Source organism: Ananas comosus, linkage group 16 (genome assembly GCF_001540865.1).
Source record: "Ananas comosus cultivar F153 linkage group 16, ASM154086v1, whole genome shotgun sequence".
Taxonomy (NCBI): Eukaryota; Viridiplantae; Streptophyta; class Magnoliopsida; order Poales; family Bromeliaceae; genus Ananas; species Ananas comosus.
This window is the reverse complement of record NC_033636.1, coordinates 10,726,535-10,739,087: the sequence shown is the minus strand read 5'-3', so window position 1 is coordinate 10,739,087 and position 12,553 is coordinate 10,726,535. Positions and strand designations below refer to the sequence as shown.

Here is a 12,553-nt window from a genome sequence, read left to right as displayed (position 1 = left end):
ATAAAAAAAACCACTGTATCTTAACAGAAAAAAACCAACACATCTTTAAAAAAAAGAGAAAGAAACGTGCCTTATTCCGTACTATCTACAAAAAAAAAAGAAAAGAAAAGAAAAGAAAAAAAAAACTACTCATATAAAAAAAATCATTTTGTTTTTTTATTTTCTTATATAGAACTAAACAATAGAAATTATAAAAACTGTATTTTTTCTTTTTTCACTTTTTTGAAACCAAACACTAGAACTCAAAGCGACTTTTGTAAAAGTCACTTTATAAAAAGTGACTTTTTTTCACTTTGATCATTTACGAACAATCAAACATGTCCTAAAAAAAATTTCTAATTGAGATAACTCGATGGATATATAAGCTATAAACGTTTATAGCTCATATATCTAGTAAAATATATTCACTAAATAAGTTAAATTTATAAATAATTGGACTGAAAATTAATGTAACTCGATGGATAATTTGAAATGAAATTTGAGATATGAAAGGCAGAGATAGAATGAATAATTTACAGATGACATAGATGGGATTCAACGGATAAATAAAAGGATTACTACTCTTTAAATAGTTTGAATTGAAAATTGATATATAACAATAGCAAATTTTTTAAAAAAATGGATTGAAAATTAAGATAGAATAGGTACAAAATGAACAGCTGGTCTACAGCTGACATTGTGGACCATCTCCACCCAAAAATTTACCGATGCTTAGATCATGTGTCTGAGTCTCTTTCTCTCTCTCAAGCCGGCGAGTCCACGGCCCCGTCTTTCTCCCTCCGATCCGGTCAGCTTTTCGTACACCCCACATTTAATATTTATATTTATATTAATTTTTAATTCAAATTTCTCCTCCTCTCGATTTTATAAGGCCCTAGAAAGCGATAAGCCACTTGTGACTGTAAACACTCCCTCGTCTTCCTCCTCCCCCCGTTTCCATCCCTTTTTTCCAATGATAATAAGTGCTTTTCGCACAAGCTGTTTGTTTTGTTTGTTTGTTTCAATCTCTGCGCCGTTATCCTCGTCCATCCGTGCTCCATCCTCTTCTCCTCCCCACGCTGCTGCGCCTCTCATTCCGAGACAATATAGATCACGTTGTAATGCAGTGAACACATACACACACACAGTCTCTCTCTCTCTCTCTCTCTCTCTCTCTCTCTCTCTCTATTCTCCTGCGAACCCCGTCGTTGCCACGTGGCCGCCAACCGTCCTCCTCGTCCTCCCATTGGATCTGGGTTGCTTTAGTAATCGTGCGTCCCACCACACCTCACCAACCCACCGGCTCTCTCTCTCACTCACCCACCACCCAACCTCCCCTCCCTTAGATCTGAATTTTCAATTTTTTTATTTCGTTACCTGCCGAAATATCCCTGCTACATAAGAATATTTTATCCCGGTATATAAATTACGTCCGAATTGGCTTAATATAGTGTTACTGTCCCTGAAACATAGCCGCAAAATCATAAGCACCGGTACAGCGGTGTAGAGAGCGAAAGAGATAAAGAAAGAGAGAGAGAGAGAGAGAGGAGAAAGCTCCTCTTCCTCTTCCTCTTCTCCTCGCTTTATCTCTCCATTGCTCCTCCTCTATACTTACTCCTCTCTCTCTCTCTCTCTCTCTCTCTCTCTCTCTCTCTCTCTCTCTCCTTGTGTCGTACGTACTATTTCGCGTTTATCCGATGGAGCGAGCACGACGCCTCGCGAGCCGGGCGATCCTCCGCCGCCTGATCACGGAGTCGAAGCAATCCCAGCCGTCGGCTCTCCCCCCGGACCCGTGCGGGCTCCGCCGCGTCTCCACCCTCGCCCCCTCCTCCGCCGCCGCCGCCCGCCGCCGGCAGCAGCAGCAGCAGCAGCAGCAGCAGCAGATCCGGTCGGTGTCGGTGGCGTCGCTCCGCCCCTCCGACACCTTCCCCCGCCGTCACAACTCGGCCTCCCCCTCCGACCAATCCGCCATGTCGGCGGCCTGCGGCTTCCCGTCCGTCGACGCGCTCATCGACGCCACCGTGCCCGGCGCCATCCGCGCCCCGCCCCTCCGCTTCGCCGGCGAGTTCGACGCCGGGCTCTCCGAGAGCCAGATGGTCGACCACATGCAGCGCCTCGCCTCCGCCAACAGGGTCTTCAAATCGTTCCTCGGCATGGGCTACTACGGCACCCACGTCCCCGCCGTGATCCTCCGCAACATCATGGAGAACCCCGGGTGGTACACCCAGTACACCCCGTACCAAGCCGAGATCGCCCAGGGTCGCCTCGAGTCCCTCCTCAACTACCAGACCATGATCTCCGACCTCACCGCGCTCCCCATGTCCAACGCCTCCCTCCTCGACGAGGGCACCGCCGCCGCCGAGGCCATGGCCATGTGCAACAACATTCAGAAGTCCAAGAAGAAGACGTTCCTCATCGCCTCCAATTGCCACCCCCAGACCATCGACGTGTGCAGGACCCGCGCCGACGGGTTCGACCTCAAGGTCGTCGTCGCTGACGTGAAGGCCATGGACTACAGCTCCGGGGACGTGTGCGGGATGCTCGTGCAGTACCCCGGGACCGAGGGAGAGGTGCTGGACTACGCCGACTTCGTCCGCACCGCGCACGCGCACGGCGTCAAGGTGGTCATGGCCACCGACCTGCTGGCGCTCACGGTGCTCAAGCCGCCCGGCGAGATCGGGGCCGACATCGTCGTCGGCTCCGCTCAGCGGTTCGGCGTGCCCATGGGGTACGGCGGCCCGCACGCCGCGTTCCTCGCCACGTCGCAGGAGTACAAGCGGATGATGCCCGGGAGGATCATCGGCGTCAGCATGGACTCGATGGGGAAGCCCGCCCTGCGGATGGCCATGCAGACGAGGGAGCAGCACATCAGGAGGGATAAGGCCACCAGCAACATCTGTACCGCACAGGTATATGATGTTTACGCGACCTGTTCGATAAATTGCTTAAGCTAACTTTTTATTAAAATCTTATGCTTACTCTTGAATCGAGTTACAATTACTAGTTTAGTTCCAAATTTTGTCCTCAGAGCATAAAAACTTCTGGTTGTAGAAATTTAAGAATATTTCATAACTTTAAATATTACCTTAGAGTCTCAATCCTCACAAAGCAAAGTCCAGTGACAAAGTTAACGTCGCGCCGCCTTTTTTAGACAATAAGAGTAACTGTGGTACTTCGGTGTTATACAAAATAAACTCCGAGACTAAATTGTTACAATTGGAACAGTAAAGACAAAACAGAATTCAGAGGTTGTAGTTTAACTCCTTAATCATTTGTTGTAAATTGTATTTCTAGGCTTTGCTCGCGAATATGGCGGCGATGTATGCAGTATATCACGGTCCAGAAGGTCTCAAGACTATTGCTGAGAGGGTTCATGGTCTCGCCAGTACTTTTGCTCATGGATTGAAGAAGCTCGGGACTGTGACAGTGCAAGATCTTCCCTTTTTTGATACTGTTAAAGTTACTTGCTCTGATGCAAAAGCAATTGCTGAGGAGGCTTACAAGAATGAAATGAATCTTCGTGTTGTTGACTCAAACACGGTATGTGATTTCCCTAGTATTCTTCTACTTCATTAGAAGGATAGAATTTTTGAGATGTGATATATCTATTTGTTGATTAATTGCATGTTCTTTAGATTACTGTGGCTTTTGATGAGACTACAACTCTGGAGGATGTTGATAAGTTATTCAAAGTGTTCGCTGGTGGTAAGCCTGTAAGTATCATTTTCTATACTGGGCTTTCTATGGTTTCTCCATCTTTGGTTATTGGAATTTGGGGGGAAAAGCTAATATTGTACGGATATTTTTGAAATTTCAGGTGAATTTCACAGCTGAATCCCTTGCACCTGAAGTGGAGAGCAAAATTCCCAGTGTTCTTGCAAGGGAGAGCCCATATTTGACGCATCCAATCTTTAACACGTGTGGATTTGTACTAAACTCCTCTACTATTATGTTGCATCTTAGAGATACTTAATAGAAGCGATTTTCTATTCCAGGTACCACACGGAGCACGAGCTACTTCGCTATCTCCACAAGTTACAAGGCAAAGATCTTTCGTTATGCCATAGTATGATTCCTCTCGGTTCTTGTACGATGAAATTGAATGCTACCGTGGAAATGATGCCTGTGACTTGGCCCAATTTTGCAAACATTCACCCATTTGCCCCTGTTGATCAGGCTCAGGGCTATCAGGTAACAGCTAATTGTCTGTCTCCAAAACTCGTTTGTCTCCAAAACTTCCATTTTAATGTGTAGTTGATCTAACAGGCTCTGCTTTTCTACTTTTCTTTGGTATAGGAAATGTTCAACGATTTGGGCGAGTTATTGTGCAAAATCACAGGATTCGATTCTTTCTCTTTGCAACCAAATGCTGGTGCTGCTGGAGAATATGCAGGGCTCATGGTTATCCGTGCTTACCATATTGTGAGTAATTGATTGTTTAGTCATTTTTGAAGATTCATAAATTCCTCTTTCTTGTTTGAAAACTCAGTTTATATATCATAACTAATTGTAGTCAAGAGGAGACAGCCATCGCAATGTCTGCATCATACCTGTCTCAGCTCATGGGACGAATCCTGCTAGCGCAGCTATGTGTGGGATGAAGATAGTTGCTGTAGGGACTGATTCCAAGGGGAATATCAACATAGAGGAGTTGAGAAAAGCCGCCGAAGCACACAAGGACAACTTATCTGCTTTGATGGTATAGATGGTTTAGTTTGTCAATTTATCCTATTTGGCTTTTATTTCCTTATTAGTAAAAAGATACTCTAGGAAGTCCATTGAATTTTGTCTTCTAGTAGTGGTGGCCTTTATCACATTATATTGTAATTAAGGTTGTTATAATAATAACCAATTTGTCAATCCCTTCTTTGCATTTATTTAATGTAAGTTGCCATGTTATGGTGACTCTTCTAATAATTTTCTGCAATTAGTGGTCCAAGTATGAGCACCAGATATATAACCTTAAACAGTACAGCTATTTAAGTATTATCTACAATGACAACTCTTCTGTATCTTGCATGCATGCTTGGTGAATGTTGCATACTTGCCATTGGCAGAAACATCGATCATAGGAAATATTAGTAATTTCTATCAACAAATGGTTCTTCAGGTTACCTACCCTTCGACCCATGGAGTCTATGAAGAAGGGATTGATGAAATATGCAGGATTATTCATGAGAACGGTGGGCAAGTCTACATGGATGGAGCTAACATGAATGCACAGGTCAGTCCTTGCAGACTTTACAAGGTGTATTGTATTCTGGAGTAGTTGTTTTGTCCAAGCCTGCGGATGGAAATAACCTGTGCATTGTGTTTTCAAGGTGTAAATATTTGTATCTATAGTAGCTGTTTTGTTCAAGCATGTAGATGAAAATAACCTATTGTGATGCATGTGATGCTAGAATGTGAAAATCAAACTTTAGTTAGGTCAGTAGTTGGAGGAAAAGTAAGTCCTATCATAACTTCGACAACATTTTTTATAGTGACATGTGGAAAACTTTGTCCCCATAGGAGGGATTTTTCTTTTCTTTTATCGAGTATTATTAAGAGTAAATGTATTACTGTAATCTTTGGAAAATCTACCTCAGCTTGTGTCCCCCTTCTCCCGTTTTATTTCACTTAATATTATTGTGAGTTATCTTTCAAGAAAATTATGATTGCTGATGTAAAATGGTATATCTATATGATGGCTTATATGTACTTGCTATTCTCGTCAACACCAAGAGAGTAAAATTAGATCTTGCCATTGTCATTCTTTTATTAGTATCTTTGGGTTTCCTCTTGTGAATGTTAACAAGAATATCGCCTCACTTAGGTCGGATTAACCAGCCCAGGCTTTATTGGAGCTGATGTTTGCCATCTTAACCTCCACAAGACATTCTGCATCCCCCATGGTGGTGGTGGGCCCGGCATGGGTCCTATCGGTGTTAAGAAGCACTTGGCACCCTTCTTACCTTCTCATCCTGTGGTAAGTCACATTCAATCAATAAGGGTTATGGCTTTATAGAGCTTCTCTTATCGGTCCAAAGCATGCTGCTACCTACCATTGACTATGCTTATTGAGTTTGAATTATTTGTGTTCCTGTTTAATAAACGAGTTCACAAATATATCCACAATCTTTTTGAAGGAACCTCTCATGATTCTGATTCTTTTGTGATTTTGTCACTTGATGACAAATAATATATAATTCAAATATTGTAACTAATTTCTGCTGCTGTTAGGTTCCAACTGGCGGCATACCTCCCCCAGAAAAAGCCCAACCACTCGGTACTATTTCTGCAGCTCCTTGGGGATCTGCACTCATTTTGCCGATCTCATACACATACATTGCAATGATGGGTTCTAAGGGCCTTACTGATGCTTCAAAGATTGCTATCCTGAATGCAAATTATATGGCAAAGCGCCTAGAGGTATCTAGTCTTTTTTCCCAGGCGGATTGCCTTTGATGTAGTGTCATATGTTATACTATATCGTCCAATGCAGATGAAAGTGTTTCTTGAAGTATTCTTCTAATCAATGTGATGCGGTATACTTGTTGAAACTACACTTTCCAAAACAAAAGATCTGATGGAACCCATGTAGCAGAAATTAATCACACAATATTTTGTCGTTTCAAGCAAGATGTCTCACTGTTAAAATAAATTTCTTTCTAGAAAGTTTCTCATCCTGGACTGGAGATTGCATTATACAGTATTTGCTGTTCTTTTATATCGTGTTCATACGTGAAAAGCAAATTTACAGCAAAATTTATAAAAGCGACTTTCTAATTAAGTCATAAATTCCATGGAGCAATATTCATATTACAACTGAAGTTTTATGTGTTTTCTATGTTTCAAATTTCCACTATTTTATATGGTTTTTGCAGAACCATTACCCTATTCTTTTCCGGGGAGTCAATGGAACTGTCGCCCATGAGTTCATCATCGACTTAAGAGGGTTTAAGGTGCATTATTTTGACCCCTCTTCCCATAACTTGTTCCCCATTTATCTTCCTGTTCTTTGCCATCTTGTTATTTGCTTATCGTTGACTTTATTGCAGACTACTGCTGGTATAGAACCTGAAGATGTCGCAAAACGTCTTATGGACTACGGCTTCCATGCACCAACAATGTCCTGGCCTGTTCCTGGCACACTTATGGTTGAACCCACTGAGAGTGAAAGCAAGGTTTGAGCATTGAACTGATTCTTTTGCTTATGTTCTAGTGAGAGACGCAAGTTAGCCGGCCCATGGGCCTAATTTCTCATTGGGGCTAGGTCGTCGAACTGGACCTGTAGAACATTTTACTAATTTGGCCGAGAGAGGCTGATTCCTCGTTGTTATAGACAAAAAATTCAGCGAGTCTTATAAAACATGTTCCAAATTTGTAGCCATTCCTAGCTCTTTTGCATCCTAATGTTTTCCCTTTATTCTGTTTTTTGAAGTTTATACACTTAACATTATCTCCGTTTACAGGCTGAACTGGACAGGTTTTGTGATGCTCTCATCTCCATCAGGGAAGAAATCACTCAGATTGAGGCCGGCAAAGCCGATATACATAACAATGTCCTGAAGGTCAGGAGACGCTATTACAAATTCTTCCAATATTATAAAAAAGAGTCATTTTCATGAAATTAGTCAATTTCTGTTTCTTGAGTGGATTAATTTAATTAACCAAGGACGAGTTGTATATATCAGGGTGCTCCTCATCCGCCGTCTCTGGTGATGAGTGATACATGGACAAAGCCGTACTCAAGAGAGTATGCTGCGTTCCCTGCGGCGTGGCTTCGTGGAGCTAAATTCTGGCCCACCACAGGTATTGGCTATAAACTTAATTTACTTCACAGGTTTGCGATTTCTTTAGACGGATTTCTCTGGAGGCTGAACTATGCTAAATTATGTTTTCAACCTTTGCTAGGCCGTGTGGATAACGTGTACGGAGATCGCAACCTCGTCTGCACTCTTCTTCCCGTGTCACAAATGGCTGAAGAAGCTGCAGCTGCTACTGCCTAATTTATGCAACAATGCTTTTCCTGTCGGAAGGAAAGCCTTCTCTCATCTCTCCCCTCTTGAATGTATATAAGAACAACCTTTGGCATCTCTCTCTCTCTCTCTCTCTCTCTCTCTCATGAATTTATACCAAAGCTACTGAAATTCAATTGTACTCTAGAAATTACATTGCTGTCCTGCAACTTCAGCAAGAACAGTGTTTATTAGAAATTCTGTGTTTCTGTAATTTATGCAAATGGTTTTTCAAGTTAAATTCGCATAGATTGGTGTATTGCTTGCCCTCGTCTGTTTTCTGAAAGGCTTAAAGATCTCTTGATTGACATAGAAAAAGGGAAAGCAATTTCAATAGACACAATTTTCCATGAAGCTGTTACGATGTTAACAAAGCTCAAAGCTTTCAAAAGCTTTTCGCAGTTAACATTAATAAGCTGGACCTCTAAAGAAGCAAACATCTATTTTTTGCTTCTCCAACGTTCTATTCTCGAATAGAGCGATTCGACGGAATCTGCTTCTGAATCTACTTCTGAATCCAAGCCATAACCATTCCTTTAATTTATTTAATCTGCAAATTAATATATCTTTTGATCATTTGAGCATTTGATCATTGCATAACGTTCTTTTTTATTTAGCCATGCATCATCATGCCTCATCACATAAACTAGTTGTTCAGCGGCTGATCCTGAGTACTGCACGGCTCACCGCAGTGGCCCAGAATAATGTCCGCACAGCGTACGTACGGCGGGTAGATCATCAGCGGCAGCTTGACGCATTTCCGGCAGTTGGGGTGGCACGATCCCGACAGCCAGTCCTGGCACCCGCACCGCAGCGGATCCGAACTCGGGCACACACAATTGTCGCAGCACTTCCATGGCATCTGCCTCTCATCCTCATCACCTACACCTTCTACAACGCAACCACTATAATTAGAATTATGCTATTATACTATCGATAATACCAAGCGGTTACTATTATCGAGTTTTCGACTGTTGAATGAAAGCATTGTGCGGTTAAGATTGTCTCTTAGGGTTGAGTGAATGGTTGGTCGAATAGTATAATCTAACGGATGAAAATAATCAAAAAATAGATCTAACGACAGAAAATTCGATAGTAATAAAAACTTGGTACTATCGACATCATAGCAGCCAATCTCCACATAACCATATACATATAATTTTATTTCATTGTACCTTGATTTGGGAGCTGGTGATTATTAGGCCCAGACGCTGCTATTTGATCAGAGAAGGAGAGGTGTCCCACCACCACCAATAGTAGTATCATAGAGGCCCCCATCTTCGGAATGCTCCTACTCATTGCTCCTCTGCTCTAATATGTACTAGAGTTTTATTTAATTAAGATGTATTAATTTTAAATTAGCTTCATATACATATAGATAAATATATAGAGAGAGAGAAGGAGAGAATAATCCTTGAAACGAAAATATTGCATGCACCGAGTGCTCATCCGCGAAGTAGCGTACATTTTGTGCCCCGGAATATGCCAGAACCGTTTATCACAACCTCTTATACTTGGAATAAATGGACTTATTTACATTCATATCATTTCTCACAGCCACTTTTTTTTTTTTTTTTTTTTTTGAGAAAGAGAAATGTAGCATGTTATCCGTTTCATATTTTATTTAAAAATAAACTTAGCTGAATCGAATTTGGATCTCGGGTAACCAACCACTAAGCCTTTTTGCCACTTGCGCTAGGGACGGTCCGTATTTCTGATAGCAAGTTACCGATCATCTTCGTTAAATATAATCAAATTTTATAATTTTATAATAGTTTTTAACCGGTGATTAAGTTGTGCAATTTCTCTTATATTAGTTATTTAAAATTGTTAAGTTTTAAACTACTTGAAGACTAGACAAATAATCTAAAAATTATAAAATGTAAAATTAAATATTTTAGATTATGGATTCGGATATTCATTTTAATTTTTAAATTCACAAAATATTTGCCACAATTGTATTCGAAGTGCACAGCGTGCACGTGAGGGAGTCAACAGTGGAGCTGTGGGGTGACATGGCACGCGAGTTACACACGTATATATGGGTGGTCAATCGTGCGGATTAAATGTGACGTGGTTACACGTGGCGTATGATGGATTTTTTNTTTTGGCTCACGAAACCAACGCTTTTGTAACGCCGCGGTTTCCGCGAGTGGAACGTGAAAAAGCACCAGAAACGGTGTGTCGGTGTTGGCGAGTAGAACATTTCCGTGGACCGAGTTCACCACATCAGGTTAGGGACAAAAAAAGAAAACGGAATGTTCCCGAAGAAGAAATTAAGAAGAAATTATCTTTATATATTCAAATAATTAATTATTGATGTAGGCAAGAATCTCTATCTAATAGGATTTTGATGCATGCAGAGAATTTCTATCTACTAGTGGGTGTTATGCTGTCGCTTTCAATTATTCCATACTAGTAAAGATACCCGCACGCTACGACAGATCGATTCCGTAAAAACAAATAAAACTAGAAAAATTAGATAAGATTAAACAAAAAGTCCATTTCTTCAAATCAATAGAAAAAGAAATTAAAATTTTAAAAAGGAGTGGGTCCACCCCTACCCTCCGCCCCCCAAAACCTACTCCCCCGCGCTTGTAAAAAACTAAGGTTTCATATATGTATATAGATATATAGATATATATAGATATATAGATGTTTTGTTGGGGACAATGTATATTAGAAATATTTAGAAATTTCTCCAGGTGTCTAATTCTTTTAAGTTAGAACAAAGGGTGAAAAAATATACACATAAAAAGTATTTTTTTGATATTTTTCAATGAAAATGAAGAAATCATAAATTAATGGAACAAGTGCCATTTAACATGCCATTTCTACTGAATATAAACAAAATATTTATCAATCGCTCTTTCTTGCCGTATGCAGCGCATGCTTTCTGCAATACTAAATGAAATCCAAGAAAATTTTGAAAATAGTAATTCCAAACTACTGACGTACCACACACTTATTTCTAGCCAACGTATATTATAACACTGATATGCAATTGTCATGTTAATTTAGATTAAATAAATTACAATTCTACACCATTCTCATCCAAAGACTAATTCTTATTCAGTAGTCATATTATTATTATTTTCACTCAAAAAAAAATTAATTAAAAAAATTTAGTCATTTTTGGATAAGANACGTACGGCGGGTAGATCATCAGTGGCAGCTTGACGCATTTCCGGCAGTTGGGGTGGCACGATCCCGACAGCCAGTCCTGGCACCCGCACCGCAGCGGATCCGAACCCGGGCACACACAATTGTCGCAGCACTTCCATGGCATCTGCCTCTCATCCTCATCACCTACACCTTCTACATCGCGACCACCTTCTTATAATTTGTACATAAACATACATATAATTAGAATTATGCTATTATACTATCGATAATACCAAGCGGTTACTATTATCGAGTTTTCGACTGTTGAATGAAAGCATTGTGCGGTTAAGATTGTCTCTTAGAGTTGAGTGGATAGTTGGTTGAATAGTATAATCTAACGGATGAAAATAATCAAAAAATAGATCTAACGACAGAAAATTCGATAGTAATAAAAACTTAGTACTATCGACATCATAGCAGCCAATCTCCACATAACCATATACATATAATTTTATTTCATTGTACCGTGATTTGGGAGCTGGTGATTATTAGGCCCGGACGCTTGTATTTGATCAGAGAAGGAGAGGTGTCCCACCACCACCAATAGTAGTATCATAGAGGCCCCCATCTTCGGAATGCTCCTACTCATTGCTCCCGTGCTCTAATATGTACTAGAGTTTTATTTAATTAAGATATATTTAATTTTAAATTAGCTTCATATACATATAGATAAATATATATAGAGAGAGAAGGAGAGAAAAATCCTTGAAACGAAAATATTGCATGCACCGAGTGCTCATCCGCGAAGTAGCGTACATTTTGTGCACCGGAATATGCGAGAACCGTTTATCACAACCTCTTATACTTGGAATAAATGGACTTATTTACATTCATATCATTTCTGATAGCCAGTTTTTTTTTTTTTTTTTTTTTTTTTTGAGAAAGAGAAAGGTAGCATGCTATCCGTTTCATATTTCATTTAAAAACAAATTTAGCTGGAAATGTGAATCAACTAGGATTCGAACTTGGATCTCGGGTAACCAACCACTAAGCCTTTTTGTCACTTGCGTTAGGGACGGTCTGTATTTCTGATAGCAAGTTACCGATCGTCTTCGTTAAATATAATCAAATTTTATAATTTTATAATAGTTTTTAACCAATGATTAAGTAGTGCAATTTCGCTTATATTAGTCATTTAAAGTTGTTAAGTTTTAAACTACTTGAAGACTAGACAAATAATCAAAAAAATTATAAAATGTAAAATTAAATATTTTAGATTATGGATTCGGATATTCATTTTAATTTTTAAATTCACAAAATATTTGCCACAATTGTATTCGAAGTGCACAGCGTGCACGTGAGGGAGTCAACAGTGGAGCTGTGGGGTGACATGGCACGCGAGTTACACACGTATGGGTGGTCAATCGTGCGGATTAAATGTGACGTGGTTACACGTGGCGTATGATGGA

General features: G+C 40.4%; 2 protein-coding genes across 3 annotated transcripts; one reads left to right on the top strand and one right to left on the bottom strand.

Annotated features, from left to right (window-relative positions):
- LOC109721947 (glycine dehydrogenase (decarboxylating), mitochondrial-like) lies at positions 1,187 to 8,226 on the top strand. Its single transcript, XM_020249777.1, has 15 exons — positions 1,187 to 2,888; positions 3,274 to 3,519; positions 3,615 to 3,692; positions 3,797 to 3,897; positions 3,975 to 4,170; positions 4,276 to 4,401; positions 4,493 to 4,678; positions 5,090 to 5,203; positions 5,795 to 5,947; positions 6,202 to 6,390; positions 6,846 to 6,923; positions 7,020 to 7,145; positions 7,434 to 7,532; positions 7,656 to 7,773; positions 7,876 to 8,226. Exons 1-15 carry the CDS (start codon positions 1,677 to 1,679, stop codon positions 7,968 to 7,970), a joined length of 3,117 nt encoding a protein of 1,038 aa, XP_020105366.1. The 5' UTR covers positions 1,187 to 1,676; the 3' UTR covers positions 7,971 to 8,226.
- Positions 8,495 to 9,337, bottom strand: LOC109721948 (Bowman-Birk type proteinase inhibitor D-II-like). 2 transcript variants are annotated; one of them, XM_020249780.1, is made up of 2 exons: positions 9,155 to 9,337; positions 8,495 to 8,867 (listed from the first exon to the last, which is right to left on the bottom strand). In XM_020249780.1, exons 1-2 carry the CDS (start codon positions 9,276 to 9,278, stop codon positions 8,626 to 8,628), a joined length of 366 nt encoding a protein of 121 aa, XP_020105369.1. In that variant the 5' UTR covers positions 9,279 to 9,337; the 3' UTR covers positions 8,495 to 8,625. The 2 variants fall into 2 exon arrangements, with proteins under 2 accessions (XP_020105369.1, XP_020105368.1); XM_020249779.1 differs by having other exon boundaries at positions 8,495 to 8,870; positions 9,155 to 9,336.

What these genes read in the sequence shown, in the direction of transcription:
- LOC109721947 (XM_020249777.1), top strand. Translation starts at nt 1,677, where the DNA reads ATGGAGCGAGCACGACGCCTCGCGAGCCGGGCGATCCTCCGCCGCCTG. An exon ending in TCGACTTAAGAGGGTTTAAG is followed by an intron (nt 6,924 to 7,019) that starts GTGCATTATTTT and finishes ACTTTATTGCAG; the next exon opens with ACTACTGCTGGTATAGAACC. An exon ending in TACATAACAATGTCCTGAAG is followed by an intron (nt 7,533 to 7,655) that starts GTCAGGAGACGC and finishes TGTATATATCAG; the next exon opens with GGTGCTCCTCATCCGCCGTC.
- LOC109721948 (XM_020249779.1), bottom strand. Translation starts at nt 9,278, where the DNA reads ATGAGTAGGAGCATTCCGAAGATGGGGGCCTCTATGATACTACTATTG. An exon ending in TCACCAGCTCCCAAATCAAG is followed by an intron (nt 8,871 to 9,154) that starts GTACAATGAAAT and finishes GTTGCGTTGTAG; the next exon opens with AAGGTGTAGGTGATGAGGAT.